General features: G+C 29.3%; 1 protein-coding gene and 1 long non-coding RNA gene across 5 annotated transcripts; one reads left to right on the top strand and one right to left on the bottom strand.

Moving 5' to 3' along the window:
* Window positions 1-3,762: 3,762 nt before the first annotated feature.
* LOC123294815 (4-coumarate--CoA ligase 1-like) lies at window positions 3,763-23,840 on the bottom strand. 4 transcript variants are annotated; one of them, XM_044875979.1, is made up of 7 exons: window positions 23,506-23,840; window positions 13,586-13,635; window positions 6,579-6,786; window positions 6,188-6,503; window positions 5,579-6,008; window positions 4,335-4,562; window positions 3,763-4,215 (listed from the first exon to the last, which is right to left on the bottom strand). In XM_044875979.1, the coding sequence occupies exons 1-7, from the start codon at window positions 23,582-23,584 to the stop codon at window positions 3,916-3,918; spliced, it is 1,611 nt and encodes a 536-aa protein (XP_044731914.1). In that variant the 5' UTR covers window positions 23,585-23,840; the 3' UTR covers window positions 3,763-3,915. The 4 variants fall into 4 exon arrangements, with proteins under 4 accessions (XP_044731914.1, XP_044731911.1, XP_044731912.1 ...); XM_044875976.1 differs by lacking the exons at window positions 13,586-13,635; window positions 23,506-23,840 and adding an exon at window positions 7,305-7,488; XM_044875977.1 differs by lacking the exons at window positions 3,763-4,215; window positions 4,335-4,562; window positions 5,579-6,008; ... (1 more) ...; window positions 6,579-6,786; window positions 23,506-23,840 and adding exons at window positions 10,092-10,495; window positions 10,765-10,992; window positions 11,992-12,418; window positions 12,896-13,211; window positions 13,280-13,487 and having other exon boundaries at window positions 13,586-13,808.
* LOC123294816 lies at window positions 15,368-15,858 on the top strand. The gene is made up of 3 exons (XR_006535120.1): window positions 15,368-15,546; window positions 15,584-15,603; window positions 15,688-15,858. It is a non-coding gene; the product is annotated as an uncharacterized LOC123294816 (long non-coding RNA).
* Window positions 23,841-25,090: the final 1,250 nt, after the last annotated feature.

Genomic DNA, 25,090 nt, shown 5'->3' with positions numbered 1-25,090 from the left:
CGTTGTGTATATAATACAATCACAAACAATGCAAAATACCTTGTACAGTCGTATACATAATAAATATATTATATGGTTTAAAACGAAGAGGTATTTAGTATTTTATAAATTTAAAATATCAGCTCATGATGTCTAACCCAATCACATTACGACAATGAGTAATGGCGTGATATGGTGTTATATCAACTGCCTATAATATCGTCTATAATATAAAAAGAACATAGATCGGCTGATGTTTTGGGATAGCAAAAAAAATTAATAACGGATATATTTTTTGTTTCATTATTTTAAATTATTTCTAAATAATTTTCAATTGGAAGATAAATAGTTGTTACTACAATGAATTATTTTTATATTAATTATAATTATTACAAGCTGGAGAAAAAAATATTTTTTTTTTACTTATGACATTTTTGTATACCGGGTGTTTAGATTTATTTAAGAAGAAAATGAAATTGTATATTTTTTGATTATAAATATAATAAATAATAAGCTATCTTTATAAAAGGAAATTTTAAACAGTTTTGTCCACACGGTACGATTAAAATGATTTTAAGCAAAAGTATTTTAAAATAACACCCTGTATATAAAATAATGGATTTTTAATTTAATTTTTAATAAATATATAAAAGTATGTATACGTCAATCAATTGTTGTAAAAAATATCTTTTTAAGAAGAAAGTATCGGTTTAAAGCTCTATTTAAAGCATATTCTACAAGAAAAGCGTATGTCGTTGTCGGTTGTCGATTAAAGCTGCAATGTAATTTGCGCTTTGTGCTCTTGCACTTTTTTGGGAAAATCAATGTTAGATATTTCGGAAAAAACTTTGAAGTGCACTATAGGACGATTATAGGCAGACGCAAAAAATTTTGCAATTATTATGGTATCTGTCAACGAGAGGCGAGTCACTAATACAACTGTAGAATAAGCTTCATAAAAGCTTTTTGGAAAAATAACTAAAGAATTGTTGATCATAGAAAAACACTTGTTAGAAGCAAAGAAAATCTTTCACGAATGAACGAATAATATATATTACCTCTTAAACATTTATTTTCACAAATTAATAGATGAATATACAGTTCATTAATATATATTGAGAAATTAACCTACAAAATATACAGCAGTTATAAATAAATAAAATATTATTTATAATAATCATTAAATAATATTTAGGCTTATTATATTATATGAAAACCTTGTGATTATTAAAAGAATAAAATAAAAATATATAAAATAAAATGCACACATTTAAATAATCTATGGTTAGGTTGAAACATAACCTAACCTAACCTAAATAATCTATAATATTAAATTTCCATTTATTTTAGAAAAAAAACTATATTTACTTATAGATCACAATATAAAATATTTTTTTATAATTTTGCTTTTGTCAATAGTTTAATCTAATTTTGGAATTTTAACAAGAAAATAAATGTCATAATATTTTTAAACCAAGGCTAGATTAAATTAAAAATAAAGGAAACCTTTGGTGCTATAAATCACTATTTTTTAAAGTCTCTGCAATGTTTTAGTAAATGAATTAGTGTGAAAATATTGTAATTATTGTAAAAATCAAATAAAAATGAAAAAAAAAAACGAGTATAAAAAACTAAAATATTTAAATGTAATTTATTCATTAAAAAAATAATTGTATGCCATTGAGCATGCGTAAAATACATATCATTCCTATATAGAATAATTATATTGTTAGTTTAAAAAAAAAGAAAGAAAATGAATAAAAGTTATTTTATTGTTGACATATTACTTTATTTTTTATTTTATTTAAAATTATCATTTTATTATTTTTTAATTTCAGTTTTACGAATTGTTTAAATAAAATACATGACTGGCTTATTTATTGAATTTAAAATATGCGAATAATTCGTTTTGTTCGCGGCCTCGAGGAAACATTTCTAACTGAATAATAGCCATATTATTAAGTTAGAATAATAACTTAATAATAGTCATAATATTTGTAATTAAAACTTTGTCCAACACCTGAAGATTGTCAAAGCAACATAAAAAAGAATTTTTAGAATATAATTCCCTTAGTAGGAACAATCTCACTCATCTCCATAAAATATACAAGAGACTCTTATACTAAGCGCAATGATATAATTAAATGCTGAAGAATATTTTACAGAGGGATATATTTTGTGGTGAGCTGGGTGAGATAGATCCTGGTAAGGGAATTATCTGAATTTATATACCCACAATAATCAAAAAATGTCAGGATATTAAAAAATTTTCCAATATCATATATGTTGCTTTATAGTGCGACTTAAAAATATGTCATTATTGCATTTAATCGAAAGAAATACGCTTAAAGTTTATCCATAACTGTAGGTCAAAGTCATTGACCCAGGCGATTGTCCTCTATGGTCCTTGAAAACTTCTGGCTAAAACATTTTTCTGTAATTACCGTCTTTTCTTTCGATTAAATGCCATAATAGCATATTTATAAGCCGCACTTCCTCCGAAAGTTGACGATTTTCGACAAAAATGTTGAAATGAAAAATGTTAGTTTTTATGAAGATCACATAAGTGTTATTCTATCTCTTACCGTTTAGGATTTAAATTGGCTAATAAAGAAACCTGAAGAACTAGGTCCAATTTGATGTCAGAACATGATGTCCCCAATCAAATCCTACAGTCTTTGTTATTTTTTGATTGGTTAATTACAAAACGAGCTATTAGCCGTTATAGATTAAAATGACCCACCCTGTATATTCGTTTGAAATGTATAAAATGCAAGATAAAATTGCTTAGCTTTCTGGCTATTATACATCAAAATAAAAAAATGTTTAACAAATCTTATTTTAGAGTCTTGACTTCTCTTATCTTCGTACTTTTTTTTTAAATTGTTGTAACTAAAATTTTTAATTTGAGTTTCATTTTCAGATAAACTTCAACTGTTTTCTTACGTTCTCGTTCAACAAATATTTGCATAATTGATAAAAAAAAATACTTTTTTAGTTTTTTGAACAGGTAACGACATCTTTTATTTATTTTCTGAAGGTGTAGCATCAAAGCAAATCAAATTGTAGGTATTAGATTAGATCCTCTAGATGGCAGGATATATTTGTACCTCCTCTTAGTGTTGCTATCTAGCGGATCTTTTTTTAATCTTCCCAGGAAAAAGGCTAATTAAAGCATTTTATTTTTTAAATAATACTAATCAAAATTTTGAACTAACTACATAAGACAAATTATGAACACTATCATATTATCATTAAATCCGGACATACAATAATTAATAATTCCAGGCTTTTTTTCTCTGAAGATTAAAAAAAGATCCGCTAGATGACGAAACTGGGGTGGGGGGTACAAATATATCCTGCCATCTAAAGGATTTATTTTTAATCTTTCCAGGAAAAAGGCTAATTAGAAGATTCCAACAAGGATTGGCATTGATAATTTCAAAGAGTTGATCGAGTTAAGTCTACGGTTGACGCTCTACAGTTCGACATTCATTTTGACGCTACTTTTAATTCAGAAAAAAAAATTCTGATCGAAATTATACCATGTGATCAAATTTGACGCTAGAAGCTGGCTTAAAATATATGGGCTCGCTTCAACGAATTGATAAAAGTTCGAGATACTTCGATTTAGTTTAATTTATCGATAAATGAAAAAATTAAGAAGTAAACAACTCTAGGTATTCATTACTACAATTTATTTTATAAAATTATCGTTACATACAATGAAAAACTTCAACAAATATAAAATGAAATTGAATGAGAAATTACTGAAAAATTTGGCTGGCTGGAACGACCTAGTTTATACTACGGCAATACTGGCAAAAAAGTTAAAATATTTTAATATAACAGGTACAATAATAAAAATTTTTACATCTTAAAATTAAAAAAAATAAATTAATACGTTTGATTTTGACAAAATATAATAATCTTGAATTATTCATCATCCGTTAAATACTGCTTTGCTAGTTCCACTAAAGCTCTTTTTTGGATTTTTCCTGTTGGTGTTGTTGGTAAAGACTCAACAAATACAATACCACCGGTGATTTGTTTATTTGGATTCATGCGTTCTTTCATGTATGAATGTATTTCTTGTACTGTTGCCTCTGAGTTTTGTCGTTTTACAATGAAAGCTTTAGGTCTTGCCACATCAACTTTATGTGGCACTCCTATTACAGCAGCTTCTTTGATTGCTGGATGTTCTAGCAATACTGACTCCAATTCCACGGGTGATATCTGAAATTACAAAATACTATTTTTAGGCAATTTTACTACAAATGTGTTATTTTAGTTGCATATTTACATAATAAATAATGCAACTAAATTTCAATAATTCGAGAAAAATTATCAATTACCTGCCATCCTTTACATTTAAATTGTTCCTTAATTCGTCCTTCGATATAAAAACATTCCTCATCATCATAGTAACCAAGATCTCCAGTGTGTAACCAGCCGTCTTTATCAATTGCTTCGTTAGTTGCTTTTTCATTTTTATAATATCCAGAGAATAATGGTCTTCCTTTGAAACAGAATTCACCTTTTTTGTCAGGCCCTAGAGATGCACCATTTTCGATATCAACCACCTGTTTATAAAAAATAAGAAAATCAATTTATTGTCTTCACCTGTGGATTTAGGTATTTAGTATTAAGAAAAATATTATTATATGGCATATACATTTTGCTATTTTAACAAGGTGGTATATCAAAAATTTGAAAGGCTGTAGTTATTGTAGCGCCTAACAACTTTTTATTTTACTTTTTTTTTTTTTGGGTCAGAATAGAAATATTCTTCAACCAAATTTAGAGGGCGCTGAAATCAAAGAGAATTTTTTGAAATTTTTCCTGCAGCTATTCGTGACTCCAAAATACTGAGCGGACCTCTACGGATTTAAATATGAAATGTAGAGGAGGATGTAATCATTATTTTAGAACATGTAACTAATGGTAACAATAAATAAATAGTAGCATCAATATTTTTAAGCGTTACAAAATTGAGACTAAACTTGTATACCTTGATTTATTTCATATAAACATGGTATAAAATCAGAAAATAATAGAAAGCTATGTTACTTTAAAGGCTTTCTGGGTGCTCGCACACAAATTTGAAATCAAAAATATTAAAATCCAAAAATGTTGCCGGAACCAATTACTAATCCTTAATTAATCTTTTATTCTTTTGATTTTCCAACCCAAATTGTTTTTTGGAGAAAATGATATACGATACGTCAAAATACAATATATATATATATATATATATATATATATATATATATATATATTAAAAAATTTGAATTGATCCCGCTAGATTCAAAGGCCACGGTTACATGTACGTTCCTATTACAAGTACTGCTAAATTTTTTCTATAACTAGATCTGTCAAACGAGCAGAGAATTCTACACCTTAGGCAAAGCTCTCTGCAGCTCTAACTAAAGCGTTAAGCGTTAAGTCTGTCAGATCTTTAAAAAAAATTTAGCAATACTAAATAAACGTTTCCTAGAATTTGCCTGTAAATGTGGCCTTACAATTTTGCTAGAACAGTTCAAACCTTTTATGTACCTTTACAGTAGTAACTTGAATGGTAATCTATTTTAATACTAACTTTACACTCTAGCCCAGGAAATAAACGACCTAAAGATGCGGGTTTTGAATAATCTATTTTGAAAATTGCGCCAGATGTTTCAGTTAAACCATAACTGGAGGTTATTAAAGCACGTGGGAAAACTTTTCTGCCTTCAGCTAAATGTTGTTCACTTGCTTTAGCGCCACTAATACAAACCATTTGAGCGCAGCTTAAATCAAAATCACTTGCTTTTGGATATGTAACCATACGTGAAAAGAATGTTACACCAAGAATCATCCATGTAATTTTATATTTTTCAATTGTTTTCAAAGTATGTTCCGGTTCGAAGGGCGGTGTTATAATGCGAACCGCACCAAGTGCAATCGCAAATAATGTAACTAATATACCAGTTATCCAGAATAATGAAGACATATTTAAGACTGACACGCCTGGTGGAAGTCCAGCTAGTCTGAAACATTGAGAGGCCAAATGAGTAAATAATTCTGAAAGATTAATTCTTCAAATAGGATTTAAATATGATTGAATCGAAAACTGGGTTTCCGATATTTTTTAGCACAAGTTTTTTACTCATATGTATATGGGTGAAAAATTTACCTTGTATCATTTAAGGTATTAAAAAGTACTTACACAGCTATTTGAAGTTGGAAAAGAATTGCTGCGTGAGAAAGTACAACACATTTCGGTAAGCCGGTAGTACCACTGGAAGACATCAGTAATGCAATATGATCTTGTGGATTTGGGAAGTTAACTGGCTCAAAATCATCAATATCAATTGATTCGGATAAAAATTGTGAGAAGGGTATATGCTTATCGGATTCACCAAAAACCACTATTTCCGTTGACAAATGTAATTCATCGACAACTTCTTCAATATTTTTAAGGCAACTTTCTTCAGTAAATATAATTTTTGGAGCCGTGATGTTCATCAAATGTTTTATATCAACTAATAAGCAAATTAAAAATTCACTAAAAAATATTGATTTAGGTAATCTTTTTATATGTAATAATAAAAACTTACACTTATTTAAACTTGGATCCAATGGACTTATTGGTGCACCTATATACATTGCAGCTAGTAATGGTAAGGCAGAAGATGGAGTATTAGCAGAGCAAATTGATACAACATCACCTAAACCAACGCCCCGAGAACTTAATTCCTTAGCAACTCGAATACTTCGAGTTTTTATATCAATATGTTTGTATGATTCTCCAGTTAAAGAGTATATCTAAAAATAAAAAGTCCATAAATATTTGGGAACAATTGATTTTATCTATATGCTTCTAAAATGTTCTACAATATTAAAGTTACTTCAAATATTTTTGGCTATTTAGCGAATCCTATATAACTAATGTTTGCTAAATAGACGAACATTTATAAACTTTCGCTTGATAATTACCAAATGTTGAGCACCTCTCTAGGAAAAACTCTAGTAGATTTCCAATACAAATGAATTAGAAATCAATCGGAATGAGTTGGAAATCCAATAATTTCGATTTGATATTATTTAAACATATTCAATATTTTAAATCGAAACATAATTTCTGATTAATTTTGGTTGTTTTGGGATTTATTTCAACTGGGAATCCATTGGCACATTGAACTAGAGACTATGGTATTTAGCAAACAACTTATTTATACCATTCGCAATTTAACGGATTGTGGCGAACATTTCATCTATATTCGCTACATATCGAATATGTGGGTCCGTCTGATAGACTAATAAATTAATGCGTAATTACATACTTGTGATATTTTGTCTGCATGTTGTGTTAATTTATACAGAATAAATGCTCCTAAACTACAATCTTGGACCAATGGATCGTTGGGTCCTTTAATAATGACTTCTTCCGTTTTTTGTTCCGTTGATAATATGACCATTTTAGATGTTTTTGTAATAATTAAGGTGTTAATTTATAATAATCTTAAAAAAAAACTAATCTAATTAGTAAAATTGTAACTGAGTTTAAATCATCAATTGATTATTGTAAATAAAAAACACTTTTATTTATACCGTGAATATTATTGTAATATTTTTCTAATCATTGATAACATGAGTTCTGTGTTGTTCAATAAGGATTAAATGCGTGATATCATCTACATAAATATATAATTAAAATCGGCAAAGCGGAAATTTTGATACTTTAGCGGTACGGTATTAGTCCTTAAATGAAAGTTCAAGAATTGTTTCCATCGATATGGATTTTGAACCTGAATGAGTAATTACAATCGAAAATAAGATAATGATAATTAAGGTTGTTGAGGCATGCTAAGAAGTTCATAATTAAATATTTAAAATAATTGCCTGAAAATGAAGTTTTTCAGAAAATATATTATCGTAATTTAATCAATTTACTAAATGTTAATTGTAATTTTCAGTAAATATTAATTTTTATACCAGGTATATGAAATATACTAAGTTATACTAAGTTTAGTCTCAAGTTTGTAACGCTTAAAAATATTGATACTATGAACCAAATTTTGGTATAGTTGTTCATAAAATCACCTAATTAGCCCATTTCCGGTTGTTTGTCTGTCTGTCGCCTGTATGTCCGTCTGTCATCACGATTATTCAAAAACGAAAAGAGATAGCGTGCTTAGGACGCAAAAAGTGAGGTCGAATTCGTAAATGAGCAACATAGGTCAATTGGGTCTTGGGTCCGTAGGATCCATCTTGTAAACCGTTAGAGATAGAACAAAAGTTTAAATGTAAAAAATGTTCCTTATAAAAAAATTTGTTTGAAACATTTTTTCGTAAACATCACTGTTAACCCGTGAGAGCGCAAATTGTATTGTATGTATTATATGGGAATATCAATTATATATGTGACTATTTAATAACTAACTATTTGCTTCAGCGAAATCAACATCACGCGAATAATTTAAGGAATTGCATCTAAATGGACTAGATTATTCATTGTTTTATGAGAATGGAATCCTAAAAATACAAGTTGTTTATTAATTAAAAAAAACACGGAACTGTCTCTTTTAAAATGTGTTAGTAGTGTACTTAAGATTAATTCTATATATAAACGACGGCCAAGAGTCTAAAATGTTTGTATCAATGACGATGCAAATTTCCTAAAAAGTTTGGTATATTAAAGTCCATGAACCATCATATCACTTAATAAAATTGAATAGTACCTACCCGTAGTTAGTTCCTTAGCCTAATCTACGATCTAATTCACTATTTACATGACATAAATTTTACATATCTTTTGGATCATGTCATTTCACACTTTACTTGGGCATAAACCGATTCTCCAGAATTTTCGAAGGCGGGAGAGATATTCTAAATTTCTATAAGAGTGTCCCACATTTGAACGTAAACGCTAAAAAATTCAGAACCCAACCAACTCCTCTATAGTCGACAAACTCAACCCAACTTATTCATAATTACAACAATACTCCGGTTCTATAAAATTTACGGTCTATTTTTTCCTGGTCTTAATTTTTCGATTACCGGAATTACTTTCTGCGTTAATACCAATAGACTTTATTTCCATAAAGTTACATTTGGTTTTGGAAACCTCTATGGAAAAGAATTTGATTTTAACCAGCAAATTTAAATCACAGGTAATAAATATTATTAGTGTCATTTGGCAAACCATTGGGTGTTATTTGGGAAAATATTTTACAAATAATTACCTATAATATACCCTTTGTGGGATTCCGTTATCAAAAATGAAAAAAATAGCTCTTATAGAATTACTCTTGTGTTTACCTATCCTACTGCCGCAGATCTTCTTTGGATATATCTGACAAAGAAAATTGAAATTTGGAATATATGCAGAGTTTGGTGACTCACTGAAGGGCGTATAACGAAAACATTAAAATTTGGTTCATCGGATTTTGTTTCAGGGAGAGGGAGGTATAAATCAGAAAAAAAATTCTCCAAGTGTGTTATAGCAACATTTTGACTTGTTTACTAACTAAAGAATATACGCTATAATACATCATTTAATAATAGGCATCAATTATGCATGGTGATGATGCATAGAGGAGCCCTCTCCATGCGAGTCCAAGTCGCACTTGACCAATATTTTTATTCCCTAAGCCCTATTTATTTTATTGGTGTTTATTTTTCGAAAAATCGATACATCAACAAAATTTTTCTGAAGTTTAATGGTTACTCATTAAATACGTTACGAAAATGGCAGCTTAAGAGTGTGGGCTATTGCTTGGGGAAACGAAATAAAAAGTGACGTTCGTTGTTCATTAGTAAATTTATTTTAAATTTAAATATTAATAGTCTGTTTTCTTTTAAAATTTTTGATTATTTTAAGGGAGAGGACCTAAAAATTGTGATGTTTTATCTGCATTTTAGAGAAAGTGACGCAGCGTGACAAAGGGCAAGGGAAGGACAAACACGGTAATTATGCGTGACGTAATATAAGGTGTTTACGAATATGAGGTGTTTAAGGTTTTTACGAAATTAAATGTTGTTTATTTCCAAAGCTCTTATTTAAATTTTAAGATAAATAAACAAAAAAATAAATTAATTTAATTTTTCTTCAAGTAACATACACAAAATTTTTAAAATTCAAGTATCTAAAAATAAGAAACTGTTACTGCCTAATGTAATATAAATTAATTTGTTTAATTTTAACGTTAATTTAGTACGTGTTCAGTCTTTATTCATCTTCACTCGTTGAATACTGTTTTGCTAGCTCAATTAAATCTCTTTTTCGAATTTTTCCAGTTGGTGTAATTGGTAAACTGTCAAGAAACGTAATACCTCCAGTAAGTTGTTTATGCGAATTCACACGATCTTTCATATATAAATTAATCTCATCTTTTGTAATTTCTAAATTTTGTTGTTTAACAATAAATGCGAAAGGCCTCGCGACATCAACTGCATGAGGTACACCTATTACGGCAGCTTCTTTTATTGCTGGATGTTCGCATAACACTGCTTCTAATTCTAGAGGTGATATCTGAAATTAGACAATTAATCAATTATTATATAAAATAATGTGCGAAGGGCCAAGCCAACTTTTTTTACTATTTCTTTGTAGCAAGAGCATTAAGGTTGAAATGAATTCAATGCCTTAAATTTTTCCTTTAAATTATTGGATATTTGATTATTATAGAGCGAAAATTAAGTTATAATAATGAAAATGACGAAAATGTTACTCTAGTTATGTTATGATCGGGAAGCGGATGCGTAACGATCAGCTACGACTAATTGAAAATGATCTATTACCTGCCATCCTTTACATTTAAAGAGCTCTTTTATTCGACCATCGACATAAAAACATTCCTCTTCATCGTAGTAACCAAGATCTCCTGTGTGTAACCAACCATCTTTATCAATTGCTTCATTAGTTGCTTTTTCATTTTTGTAATAGCCAGAGAATATGAATTTCCCTCTAAAACACATTTCGCCTTTTTTGTTTGGACCCAGTGAGGCGCCACTTTCAACATCTACAATCTATGTAAAATATACTTTTACGATTAAAAGTTACAGGCATCTTTTAATAAATATTATTAAATTCTTTCAAACAGAGATTTGTTGAAGAAAGACTTTAAAAATGATCTATAGATAATGTCTTACAGAACAGGACAATAAGGAACTAAGACGTTCACAATTTTTAATGCAGGAATCGTTCAATATGTTATTAAAGAAGGAAAAACTGCGAAGTGATATTGAATTATGGGGTGGAAATTGAAAATAGGGGTGAAATTGCACCTCTTTTTGGTGCATCTGGGGTTTTCCAAATATTTCGTAAACAAAGATCAATAAATTTTATATAAAACTTTTTGTAGATAATGAAATTTTTCACCGGAATAATGGTATTTTTCAAAAATTAATATAAACATTCAAAACAGATAGGAAAAACACCCAAAATTTCGATTGTTTGTAGTTTTTTGCATTTCATCTGTATCTTTTTTCGGGCAGAGATGAGTAAAGGCATTGTTGCAGACGAAAGAAAGTAAATAAAATTTCCTTAAAAATGCTATGCTGAAATATGCTATATGGTTAAAAATTGACCGAGATATGGCTATATAGCCATTTCAACCTGACTTTTTTTTGCAATTCATTTCCTTGTACAAATATTGTTTTCGTTTGCTCTTTATTGAAACAATTATTGTTTAACTCAACGAAAAAGGTATTTTGCAATTATTATTTAGGAATATATGACATTACAACAAATGTTTGGAAGAATGGTGCCACTACATTGCTTTTTAAGGGGTGAATTTTCACCCCTTTTCTTCAATTTCCACTCTTTAATTTATTTGCACTCCGCGGTTTTTTCTTCTTTTATATTTCATTGAACGATTTCTGTGAGCGTCTTAGTTCCTTTCTATAGTGCATAATCAATAGCCTAAATTAATGATTTTTACTTCTTTTGTTTCTTTTCAATTTCTTGGATGGACACAGTGTATTTTTAATCATAAAATTCTAAAAAATAAATTTTTTTTTCTTAACCTTAGCTTCGAAACCAGGAAGTAAATGTCCAACACCACTTGGTTTTGTATGATCCCACTTAAAGACCGGTCCGCATGTTTCAGTTGTACCATAACCTGAAGATATTAAAGCGCTTGGAAATACTTTTTTGCCTTTATCAATATGTTTTTCACTTGCTTTGCCACCAAGAATACAAATCATTTTAACACAGTTTAAATCGAAATCACATGCTTTTGGATGTGAAACTGTTCCCGCAAAGAATGTTACACCAACAATTATAAATGGGATCTTATACTTTTCAATTGTTTGTAAAGTATGTTCGGGCTCAAATGGAGGTGTGAGAAGTCGAATTCCACCGGCTGCGATTGTCAATAATGTTACCATGACGCCGGATAACCAATATAACGAAGACATATTTAATATCGATACACTTGATGGAAAAGCAATTCTGAAATATTTAAAATGACGTATTAGCATGTGTGCAATAATAATTAATCTTTTGTCATTAGTTTCAATAAAATTAATTAGTTGTGCTTTTAGGCTTTTAACTGCGTTGATCGATTTTATTATAGTAGTTTTTTAGCGGGGTTAAAAATTCTAGTTTGGTGGTGAGCATGGCTGGATCTTCATCTGCGAAGCTACATGCACATCACGTGGTATGCATACCACGAAGTTAAGCTGCAGTGGGCACAGTTAGTACTTGGGTGGAAGATTGCTATATATTATAATTTTTTATTTGGAAACATTCTCGAATAGTTTGCCTTTTCTTTTACGGACTCCGGAAAAGTAAAATATATATGCTTTTCATTTGTATTTATCAAATTAAATTAAAATTTATTTCAAGTGTTATATCTGCCAGACACTTGCGTCAGTCGCAGCATAGGAATCATACCTTTAGTTAAATAATCAGAAACATTTTACTTACAAAGCTAGTTCTAGTTGGTATAGAATTGCTGCATGAGAAAGAGCAACACATTTTGGTAAACCTGTAGTACCACTGGAAGACATCAAAAATGCAAGATGATCTTGTGGATTTGTGAAATTAACTGGTTCAAAATCATTTTCATTAATTGATTCAGATAAAAATTGTGAAAAGGTTGCATGTTTATTAGAATCACCAAAAACTACTATTTCAGTTGATAAATGCAATTCTTCAATAACTTCTTCAATCATTGTAAGACAACTTTCCTCCGTGAAGATAATTTTTGGAGTCGTAATGCCCATCAGATGTTTAATATCAGCTGATAAAATAAATTATAAATTTGGTAATTAATTAAATTCTTATTTGATCTGCCACAGCAGCTCTTACATTTATTTAAAGTTGGATCAAGTGGATTAATAACCGCCCCTAAGTACATTCCAGCTAGTAATGGTAAAGCAGAATTTGGAGTATTAGTAGAGCAAATAGATATCACATCACCTAAGCCAATTCCATGAGCACGTAATTCTTTAGCAACTCGTATACTTCGAGTTTTTACGTCAAGATGTGTGTATGATTCCCCAGTTAAAGAATAGATCTAATGCAAAAAATTTAATTCTTAATAAAGAATGAACTTTCTTAATCTAATTTTATTATTTTTATATTTATTTTATTTGAAAGTAAGTAGGTACTTACTTGAGATATTTTGTCTCCATGTTTTGTAAGTTTATCCAAAATTAATGTTCCTATGCTAAAATTTTGTGACAAGGTAAAATCCAGCCCTTTCACAATAATTTCTTCTTTTTTGTCCTCCGTTGATGCCATTATGGATGATTTTGTATAATTTTTAAAATATGATTGATGATTTAATTGAACTTAAAAAATAAATACGGTACATCTAATCAGTAAATAATTAACTAATTAATCGTTTTCAAAACCGGCTTTTTTATTTATATCGTATTAAGAATTTTTCTAATCTCAGTATTGTTTATTCAACCGATAAATTTTTGTTCTGCGCTCTTCAGGGCCAGTATGTGAAATGATTAAGTTTTATAAATAATACAAAATAAAAAACAGTAAATTTATAAATAACCTGTTAAATGTGAGTTGTTTATGATTTTATCTCAGGCATACGAAAATACCTTCAGGCGGCAAATCACGGTCAGAGACATTGAAAAAATTATTTAATTATAGTACAACAAGCATCTTGTAAAAAGTTTTCAAAACAATAAAATTAAAACCGAATAATATCTATAAAATCGGCAAATTTGGATTACGGTAATAGGTCTAAAATAGAGCAAAAAACGGGAAACAACAGTTTTATCAAAAAAATTAAAAACCTATAAAGTGAATACGAGTCTTTGTGGCATAGAATTAAACTTTGGACACAAAGTCTATTCACATTTTTACCGGCATTTAAAAAAAGTTTTAGAAAAAATGTCTATTCGTTAGAAACTTTTATGATAGAATTGAATTGAATTGTGACAATTTTTACTCGATTTCTGATCTTTTATTGCGGCAGCTGTGAGTAAAAGTTCTAAAAATTTGTCTACCTAAACTTTTGCAATCATTGCGGTATACCCTATCAATATCCCGACTAGAAATTGTCCCAGTACTTATATTGGGGCCCGCTTGGGATTTGTTGGGGCATGTCCCAATAGGTCTATCCCAATTGGGATCCGATTGGGAACCTTTTGGGATAGCCCAATGTAAAAATAGGCGATTTTATAATAGTTTTTCCCAACTGGGGCCTATTTGGGAACTTATTGGGAAAGCCCAAATTAAATTAAAAAAGGTCTATCCCAATTGGGATCCAATTGGGAACCTTTTGGGATAGCCCAATGTAAAAATAGGCGATTTTAAATAGTTTTTCCCAACTGGGGCCTATTTGGTAACCTATTGGGAAAGCCCAAATTAAATTAAATGATAAACACAACGGTTTAATTGTTTGAGTGGGACCTGGTTGGGAACACGTTGGGATAGCCCGATGTAAAAATTAAATAATCTTTACTCTATTTTTACCGGATTTTGAAAAATTTGATTGCTTTGAATAAAGCAAATATATATGTTCTTAATCTTAGTACAGTTAATTGATTTAAAAAATTTCCTACTTTATTAAAAACAATCATAATTTTTCAATTAATTTTTAAGTTATTTTTTTATAGTAAGTAAATAGTTATAAATTTAGAAAAAAATAATTTCCCTAAAAAAGTTTTAATTCAAAACGCTTTACTTCACTTTTAACTCTGTACTTTGAGTATTTATAAACTTTTCGTTTTTTACATAATCTATTTTTTTCTCTTAATATTATTCTGTTATTGATATTTCCCTTCTATTTGAATCAAAAGTATCAGTTCTTCATTTTTGAATTTTCCGCGTTTTATTTATTTAAAACATTTCAACAGATGGCGCTACGAGAAGTTTTTTATTTGTCATAATAAAAACACTGTGATTAACAAACGATCGAGTACCTATGAATCGAAAATAAGTGATTTTTTATAGTTTTTTTTTGTTATTTTAATTTATAAAAATTCAGCATCATACTATATCATAAAATTTTTTAAGTGCATTTACGTTTAATTGAATTATATTATTTTGACATATGTGTAACGAACTTTTGAGTGTAATTGAAAATGTCAATTGGAGATTGAGGTTATGTATAAAATGTGAACTTGGACGTCTACGGACCAGAAGTTTTTATTCAAGTATACAAGGTAAAAATTTCGATCACAAGTTATATTGTAATTATTAAAAAAAATAGTTCTTACATTAATAATTTTTTTTTTTAATTATTATAGATGTCTTTATTAAAAAACTAGCTTCCAGTCCCGAAAACCCACTAGACGATAAAGAAATTTTGAAGGCAATGACAGCAGTGATACAAGGTGCTCGAGATTGGGATGGCCATCGTCTTCTTCGTTTAAAAAAATGATCATTCTATTGACTGAATCTATTGTATTTTTATAAATTTATAAATAAAAAAATTTGCTTGGTAATTTCCAGTTTATTTTTAATTTGAAGCTATAGGCTACATCATGATTGTATTGATTAACAAGGGGCAAATGATTTACAATAAGGTAAATTAAGCGGGAACAGACCGGGATTATTCGATTGGGAATCCATAGGGCTTGCACATTCGGGAACCTATAGGGACTGCCCAATTGGGAACCAATTGGGATAGCCCCACCGGGCCCCAAATAAGTTTCTGCGTTACAGCCCAATTTGGGGTCCCAATTGGGCAACCAAGCTGGGTCCCAAATGGGAGCACGTGAAAATTTCTAGTCGGGATACGGAGTTGCATAAGGTGATGTACCACTGTGCGAAATTTCCCTTTGTTATAAAATAATTTGTCTTGATAAGAGTCTTGGTTCAATATCGTTTCATAAACTATTTGTTTATGATCCTATTGGTTTTGATTATGGACAGATTGCTATTTTACACAAAATTTTCTTGGGGTTTAAAAAAATAATTTGTATTTTTGGTGTTGACGTAGAGAAGTTGTAAAAATAGCTTTTATCGAAACACTGGCTGTATAGGAATCACCTTAGCATCAACAAATTATAAAATTTACATATAAACATGGGTCCGAAAACGATTTTATTTAGACCTACAGCCATCACAAAAAAAATTTTCGGAAAAAATTGTTGGCATTTTTATAAGAACCACTTTGTTTCTTTAAAGATTTGATCTCCCTCTCTAATAAGTATATACGAATATTGTTATATAAAAATATTAACATATAAAAATTTTTCTCATATAATTACTAATCCGTTAATTTGAACACATCGTTTAGTAGCAGAAGTATTAATAGTAAACATTATTTTATGTATAAACGGTGAAATATAAATACCAAACAGTCCGTCTCTGTCCTTGAATCAAATTTTCATCCTCATTCATGACTTGTAAAAATTATGTTTTTATTCTAAATAGATAAAAACATGTTTACCTGTATTAAGTAGGAGAAGTTGTAGTACCTAGAATTGAAATTTACATTTATGTGTTTTTAAAAGCCATTTTTTAAAATATCAAACTGGAAAATGTCTCTGTTATTAATCAACACTATACAATAACTATGGATTAAAACTTGTGAATCATGATACGTGATGGTTGATCCATGAATTACCGCCATTGATCGTACTTGAAAGCGTTCTTTTCAACATGCATGTGATTGAAACAGGCATCCACTACTCTAACTCTCCAGCAACAGCTTTAAGTGGTATTTGTAGAGATTTGGAGTGAATTAAACTTCTTTTCCTCATTTACCTATACTATGTTTAAATAAGCTTGGTAACCCATAAAATAACAATAATAAAATTTAAAATTCAGGAGATAAATATTACCATGTATCAATGGTACATTATGTTATTAGATTCAAGGTACATCACTTTGCGTATTTGAGACCTCTTCAAAATTTAAAGTGGAAAATTTAAAACTGGGATATGATAAAAGATCTTACACAACGATAGCCAATGATTTAAGCTGAGCTTGTAAATGATACTCAAAAAAAACAATTTTTTTACTTTTATTGCAAAAAAAAAAATCATTTTTAGTTTATTCGAAAACAAAATCACATTTACAACCAGTCTTTAGCCTACCTTCAATATGATAATATACCCTTATTTTTTTAATACAAATGCCGTTCAGTAAATAGAAATATCTGTCGAGAAACTATAGAATAATTCAAAGTACATTGTTCTCTAGGTACCACATCTTACCCTACTATTTTTTTGTTAGGCAGAGATAATATTGTATTTATATTTTATTATTATAATTGTAAATATAAAATATTTATTAATAATCAAAAAACAAGTACTCCGGCCGCTCATTCGAATACCGGCGTCTACCTTCAAATGATCACATCCCTCGGAAAAGTTAAGTTGGAAAATATTTGTCTTTTATAGGACGATATTATGACATGTTCATATTATTGGTATTTTATTTTTTCTAAACTTAAAAACGTTCAAACAAATTACACGTAATTTTTTCCGGTGTAATTTCGGTGTATTTTTAACCGGTGTAACTTCCTTTTAAACAATATTTGGGTATTGCATGAAACTTAAATTATATGTTTAGACTTTTAGCTTTAAAATGAGATACCGTAAACATTCCTATTTTCATTAGAATCCGAGATATAAGTGAAAATGATGATTTAAGCGATGTCTAACAAAGGGCTAAAAAAGGGCTTCGACAGTTTCCTTTCGAAATTTTAGAATAAATTTTATTCTAATTAATATTATTGGATAATTTCTTCTATGGATTAATTTTAGAGAAAATATCCGTTTTCACAGTTAAAAAAATTATTGCTTAGCGGGATTGGTGGCGTTATAAACAATGAAATTGCCTTTAAAAAATTACTGCATCATATTTCGAAAAAACAACCTTTCTTTTCGTATTCAACAGAAAAAATACGCCGAAATGTATGGGTCGTTTACGTTGATCTCAATTGGCCACGAAAACCGGCTCAGCGGCCGTATTAAAGTGAAAATATTTAGATAATTTTAAAAGTATAAAGGTATATGCTTGAATTCCAATGTTTGAACTATTTATATATTATAAGATTTTTTTAATTATACAAAATACTTACCTACATATAGATAATTATAAAATCTATGGAGGATTAGTAAATGTAGGTATTAGACCAAATACAAAATGTTTGGTATTAGACCAAAAATATAGACCGAAAAAGCAATGGATTAAAAGGGAGTAAATCAATCAATTTTGTGTAGGAAATTTATTTAGGATCACACAAATAACTTCCGAACATAATAAAAAGATAAAAAGAAAAATTTTAAAAATACGAACTTGATCTAATCGAAACGACTCGACCGAATGTTTTGAAATTCCTTTCGGATCATATGGTCGTTAATACGCTATATCTCAACGAAGTCGATATCATGTTCTGTTTGTGCGATATCGATCAAAAAATAATTTTAAAAATAACTCATCTGGGTCGAAACGACTCGGCTAAATGTTATGAAATTCCTTTCAGATCATTTTTCTGTTAATACGCTTCGATCGACACCTTAACGAAGTTGATATCATTTTTTGTTCACGTGGTATTGATGCACACACATACTTCTTCTCCAAGTTGGTATTAATGCTTTATCCTAATCATGAAATATAAAGATATGTTGAAAATTTCGATTTCGAAAATCGGACACGTTACAATAAGTTCATATATTGAGAAGTTCAAAATTGGATTTCAAAAAAGAGTTCTCCGTTGTTCCAAAATCAACTTTTCAGAGAAAAACTTTAAATAAAAAAAAAATTTATTATTTATTAAATCATTTATTAATTAATATTCTTTATTTATATGCTTTTATCTTTTTTACTATGCATATATAATATATATAATTACTAACTTGAAGATTGCTGCAGTACTCTTGTTTAAGGACGTTCATGCGTCAACGATATTAGTAGAGAAATTAAAAACAATATGATAAAGCGATAGTTAAAATGATTTTCTATGATTTAAAACAGGAAAAATATCCTGTTACCGAATTAATTTCATTAAATTTTAAGTTTAAAAAGTGACTAAAAGTAAGGTTTAACATGAGACTAAATGGAAAATATAAATCGATATTTTTCAAAAATTATATCGATAACCATACTTGAAACTTTTACCAGTTAACTATTATTTAAACTTTTAATAGAATTTCAAAAAAAAATTCTATTTTCTACTAATTTAAAATTCTTTAAAATTTACATACTATTTCCCTATGAACGCACATAGCAAAACAGGTACACGCATGAACGTCCTTAAAGAATAATGCAGTACTCTTGTTTAAAGAACGTTAAATTTGATTTAATGTGGAACTAAGTCAAAAGTCAGCCCCTGATTTTATATTCGACAATCAGTCTTTATTCATTACTTGTTGAATACTGTTTTGCTAACTCAATTAAATCTCTTTTTCGAATTTTTCCAGATGGTGTTATTGGCAAATTGTCAATAAATACAATGCCGCCGGTTAATTGTTTATGTGAATTCACACGATCTTTCATATACATGTTAATCTCATCTATTGTAACTTCTAAATTTTGTTGTTTAACAATAAATGCGAAAGGCCTCGCAACATCAACTGCATGAGGTACACTTATAACGGCAGCTTCTTTTATTGCTGGATGTTCGCATAATACTGCTTCTAATTCTGGAGGTGATATCTAAAAAAAAAAAAATTATTTAATGGTATAATAATATTGACTGAAAAGTAGATAAAAACAATAATGCTGTCATTTTAACGAATTTCCTCCGAAGGAAATGGAGCTTTTACTCTAAAGGAAATGGAGCAATTGGTTTTGTACTGATGATGGAATTTTAAACAAATTTCTTCAAAAAGTCAAAAAGACAATATTAAACTTTGTGTTATTTTAAGTATTATAAAATAAAGTATAAGTTTGTCACGATCTGCTTTTATACCTTAATAGGGTTGGATATTTTCTAGTTAAATGAATTTAAATTGCTCAATTACCTGCCATCCTTTACATTTAAAATGCTCTTTTATTCGCCCCTGAACATAAAAATTTTCTTCTTCATCGTAATACCCAAGATCTCCTGTATGTAACCAACCATCTTTATCAACTGCTTCATTGGTTGCCTTTTCATTTTTGTAATATCCAGAGAATATGAATTTCCCTCTAAAGCATATTTCACCTTCTTTATTTGGACCCAGTGAGGTACCATTTTCAACATTTACAATCTATGTAAAAAATAAAATTATTGTAGTATACGAGACGATATAAGCCATTTAATATAATTATTTTTAATTTCAAGAAATTATATATTCATCTACAATCTATGTAAAAAATAATATTATAATAGTATAAGAGACGGTATAAGGTCGATCTTTTTCATGAAATTTTATTGATTTTTAAACACTCCTATCATAGTTTTTCTATCAAAAAGTGTTCATGGATATTTTTAATTAAATTTTTTTAAATCAATTTTTACCTTGAACTTTTTTCAGGCAAGCCTATATAGCCCTGGAGTCCGTGACAGTAAAACTGCACTTACCTAAACTCCCCGCTTAATATCATTATTTTCGTAATTTCTTTTGATACTAATTTCGATTGGTAAACAGGTCGGTGTAGATCTGCTCATACTAGATGAACAGGTAAATCAATATAGGTAACTTCACCGATGTGTTAACCAATCGAAATTGGTTTCAGAAGAAAGATAATATAATTACGAAAATTATGGTATAGGCTTGCCTGAATAAAGTTCATGGAAAAAACTGATCAAAATTAATTTAATTAAAAATAGCCATGAACACTTCTCGATAAGTATAAGGGAAGGTATATTAATACAAAAGGATGGCGATAAAGTGCGTCTCATCTTTCAATCTTATTGCGAGTAGTTGATTTAATCTGTGGCACTACAGAACCCACTGACCTCTCTTCATTTACAGAAACTCACGTCACTTCAGATCACGCCATTTTAAAACGTTTTGTAGCATCGCGAAAAGGATTTGTACAAAAGGTTTTGTTCGATTTCAACACATACTGATTAGACTTTTTGTGTATGAACAATACAATTTATATATATTTTTATTTTGATGGCAATTTTTTGTTTGATCAGTGTGCGTTGGTAAAAATCAATTTTAAAAACCTTTAAACAAAATCGTATTGCCTGACAGCGTTTTCAGTGGGTGTACGGCGATTTATTCTTATAAATCAAACAGTTATAAATAAAACTCGTTAAAATGATTTTTTTCTTAACCTTGGATTCGAAACCAGGTATTAAATGCCCCACAGACTTTGGCTTTGAATTATCCCATTTGAAGACAACTCCGGATGTTTCAGTTAATCCATAACCTGAAGTAAATAGAGCATGTGGAAATACTTTTTTGCCATCATCTAAATGTTTATCACTTGCTTTGGCACCGCTAATACAAACCATTTGAACACAGTTTAAATCAAAATCGCACGCTTTTGGGTGAGAAACTGTTCGTGCATAGAATGTCACACCAATTATTATCCATGCAATCTTATATTTTTCAATTGTTTCCAAAGTATGTTCAGGTTCAAATGGAGGTGTAAGAATTCGAACTCCTCCAACTGTGATTGCAAATAATAGTATCATGACACCGGATAACCAAAATAAAGTAGACATATTTAGCATTGTCACACCTGATGGGATATCAGAAAATCTAAAACATTTAAAGGTTACATAAAGATGTGTGTAAATTTTACGAAATTAATTTTTGTTGGTTTATTGAAACACGTGGCTGAGACAAAATTATTAAAAAAACAATCAAAATGCTACAATATTCGAAAAAATGTAATTTAAATGATGAAATAAAAATTGCTAATTTTTAATTACAAAGTTGAATGAAAAACTATATTACGAATGAAAATCTAGCAGACAGAATTAATGTTATATTAAGGATAAATATTACAACCATAACCTGTGTGATTTCAGATACAAGGTATCCGGTTTATATTCTGCTTAGCTGGAGTCGATGGAGAGGCTTTTTAAGTAAGAAAAGCTTTTTAAGTAAGTTTCATGGAGATAAAATTTTACACTTTTTTCAGCCTAAGAACTGGCGTTAGAACGGAATCTCTTAAATTCCTCTGAAGATGTCCTCGATTTATCCCAGCAAATGTTACTCAAAACATTTTTGTATTATTTATCCTTCTTGGTAGTTCTGGTTGAAAATTGAGTGTGTTAAAGTGCGTGCGCATAGTAAAAGCACAATTTCTAATCAATATGACTTTGTTCTGTACACTCATGCGAACATTTTGAGTCAGGTCCCATAAAAAGTCATATTGTTCCATAAAATTACAACCTTATGACCTTATTCCGGGTTTATTTCTTTTATATAATGTGTAGATGACTTACTACAACTATTTCGAATATGATAGCACTTTTTAAAAAAATTAAATAACTAGACAGAGTCTACTTACGAAGCTAGTTGTAGTTGAAAAAGAATTGCAGAATGAGATAGGGCAACACATTTCGGTAAGCCTGTAGTGCCACTTGAAGACATCAAAAATGCAAGATGATCTTGCGGATTTGTGAAATTAACAGGTTCAAAATCATTTTCGTCAATTGATTCAGATAAAAATTGCGAGAAAGTTGAATGTTTATCCGATTCCCCAAAAACTACTATTTCCGTTGACAAATTTAATTCACAGATAACTTCTTCAATCATTTGTAGACAAGTTTGTTCCGTGAAAATAATTTTTGGAGTCGTGATATTCATCATATGTTTGACATCAGCTATTAAAATAAATTATAAATTAAAAAGGAATTCAATCCTAATTAAATATTTTTATCTACCTTAGTAAAACTTACACTTATTTAGAGTAGGATCTAAAGGATTTATTGGCGCACCTAGGTATACTCCAGCTAGTAAAGGTAAAGCAGAAATTGGAGTATTTGTAGAGCAAATTGATATCACATCACCTAAACCAATTCCGCGAGCACGTAATTCTTGAGCAACTCGAACACTTTGAGTTTTTACATCAAGGTGCGTATTTGATTCCCCAGTTAAGGAATAGATCTAAAAAAAATTCAAAGTTTATTCGATAAAGTTTTCAGTAAAACTTTTTTTTAACACTGCTTACTTGTGATATTTTGTCTTCATGTTTTGTTAGTTTATCCAAAATAAATACACCTAAACTACAATCTTGTGATAATGGAAATTTGGGTCCTTTAAGAATAATTTCTCCTGTTTCCTGCTGTGTTGATACCATTTTTTATGATGCTGAGCTATGCTAAATACACTATTGTCTTGAATAAACTAGAACAACTAACTTTCATTTAATCAGGTATTAATTTCTAATCAATCGATTTTCAAGGATCAAAGTTTTATTGATACTGTGTTATAAATTTTCTAATCACCAATAAAATTGATTAATTTTTGTTTTTGTCTAGCAACTGATAGGGCGTGAAATGATTTAGCAAAATAAAACACTGAAAAACGTTAATTTTAATATTTTGGTGGTGTTGACGATGGTATTATACACGTGTTAAACGTTACTTGTGTATGATTTTATCTAATGCATTTGAAATTTAAAAATAGTTATACAGGCGCCAAATCAGAGTCAAAGACTGTGTAACTAATGATATTATAGTACAAGCAATGTGGAAAAAATGTTTCTACCTTTATAAAATTGCTACAATAGCGCGGGTGACTAATTTCTTATCAGTAATAATTATAATAAATGATCATATTAAAAAAAAAAAAAGAAATCGTAGCGCAATAGCTGCTTTAAAGCGAATCCCCTCAGAAATTGAAAAAATAACTCATTTTTCTTAAAATTGAATATTGCATTTATAGTTTCCCAAGAATATTTATTTCGAAAACTGAGCGCTTAGAGAAACAATCACAAAAGTACAAAAGTATTGTTTTGCTTAAAACTGATGAAATAGCTCCATTTTCTTCAGAATCTTCATAGAAAGGAAAACAATAAAATGTTGATAGTGAATGGTTGAGATAATTCGAAAATTGCAGTGATGATTAGTTTTTATTGGTTGTCCACGAGGGACACACTTAGGCTATATAGCCGCCATTTTGATACCATAGGTATATGTGTTTTACCACCTTTTTCGCTGATAATTTCATTTATCAGCTCCTCAATTATTTTCAGAGGCTGAGTGCACATCTTTCGTGCATATACCATGCATCACATCATTCCATCACCACCTATTTAAATTAATTTTGTTTACGAAGGCAGGAATCGAACCACCTCGTTACGCCTTAACCAACTGAGCTACTAAGGTTGACTGACTAAATTTTAATGCTGTAGGTGCAGGGAAGGCATATATGTTTGTTTTTTCGTAGATTTTAGAAGTAATGAAATATACGTTGTAATTTTTCCCTAGCTTTTTCACAAATTGTTTGGACTATAAATTAAATTACATTTCTAAACATAAAAATAATTTTTAATTTTCGGATATTAAATATTTATAGAGTTTTATAACAAAAACAGATTACTTCAAAAGAGATGAAATATGTATATAGGGTGTTGTTTTTTTAACTTGACATTTGTAATTAAAAAATTATTTCAAACAAAAGTTTTATCATTTGAAAGCTTCAAGACCGGAACAAAGTTCCAAATTTTGGTGCAGTAAGAAGGATGCACACTTATGTATTCGATTCTGGAAGACAATTATAAAATTTGCTGCTTCTTTTTGTGAAGAGATTTAGTTAGGAAGTGATTTAGTGGTGTCTTGAAGTTTAAAGAAAATTATCCAGA

This window comes from Chrysoperla carnea, chromosome 3 (assembly GCF_905475395.1).
Source record: "Chrysoperla carnea chromosome 3, inChrCarn1.1, whole genome shotgun sequence".
Taxonomy (NCBI): Eukaryota; Metazoa; Arthropoda; class Insecta; order Neuroptera; family Chrysopidae; genus Chrysoperla; species Chrysoperla carnea.
The sequence above is the reverse complement of the archived record's forward strand: the minus strand, read 5'-3'. Positions and strand labels throughout refer to the sequence as shown.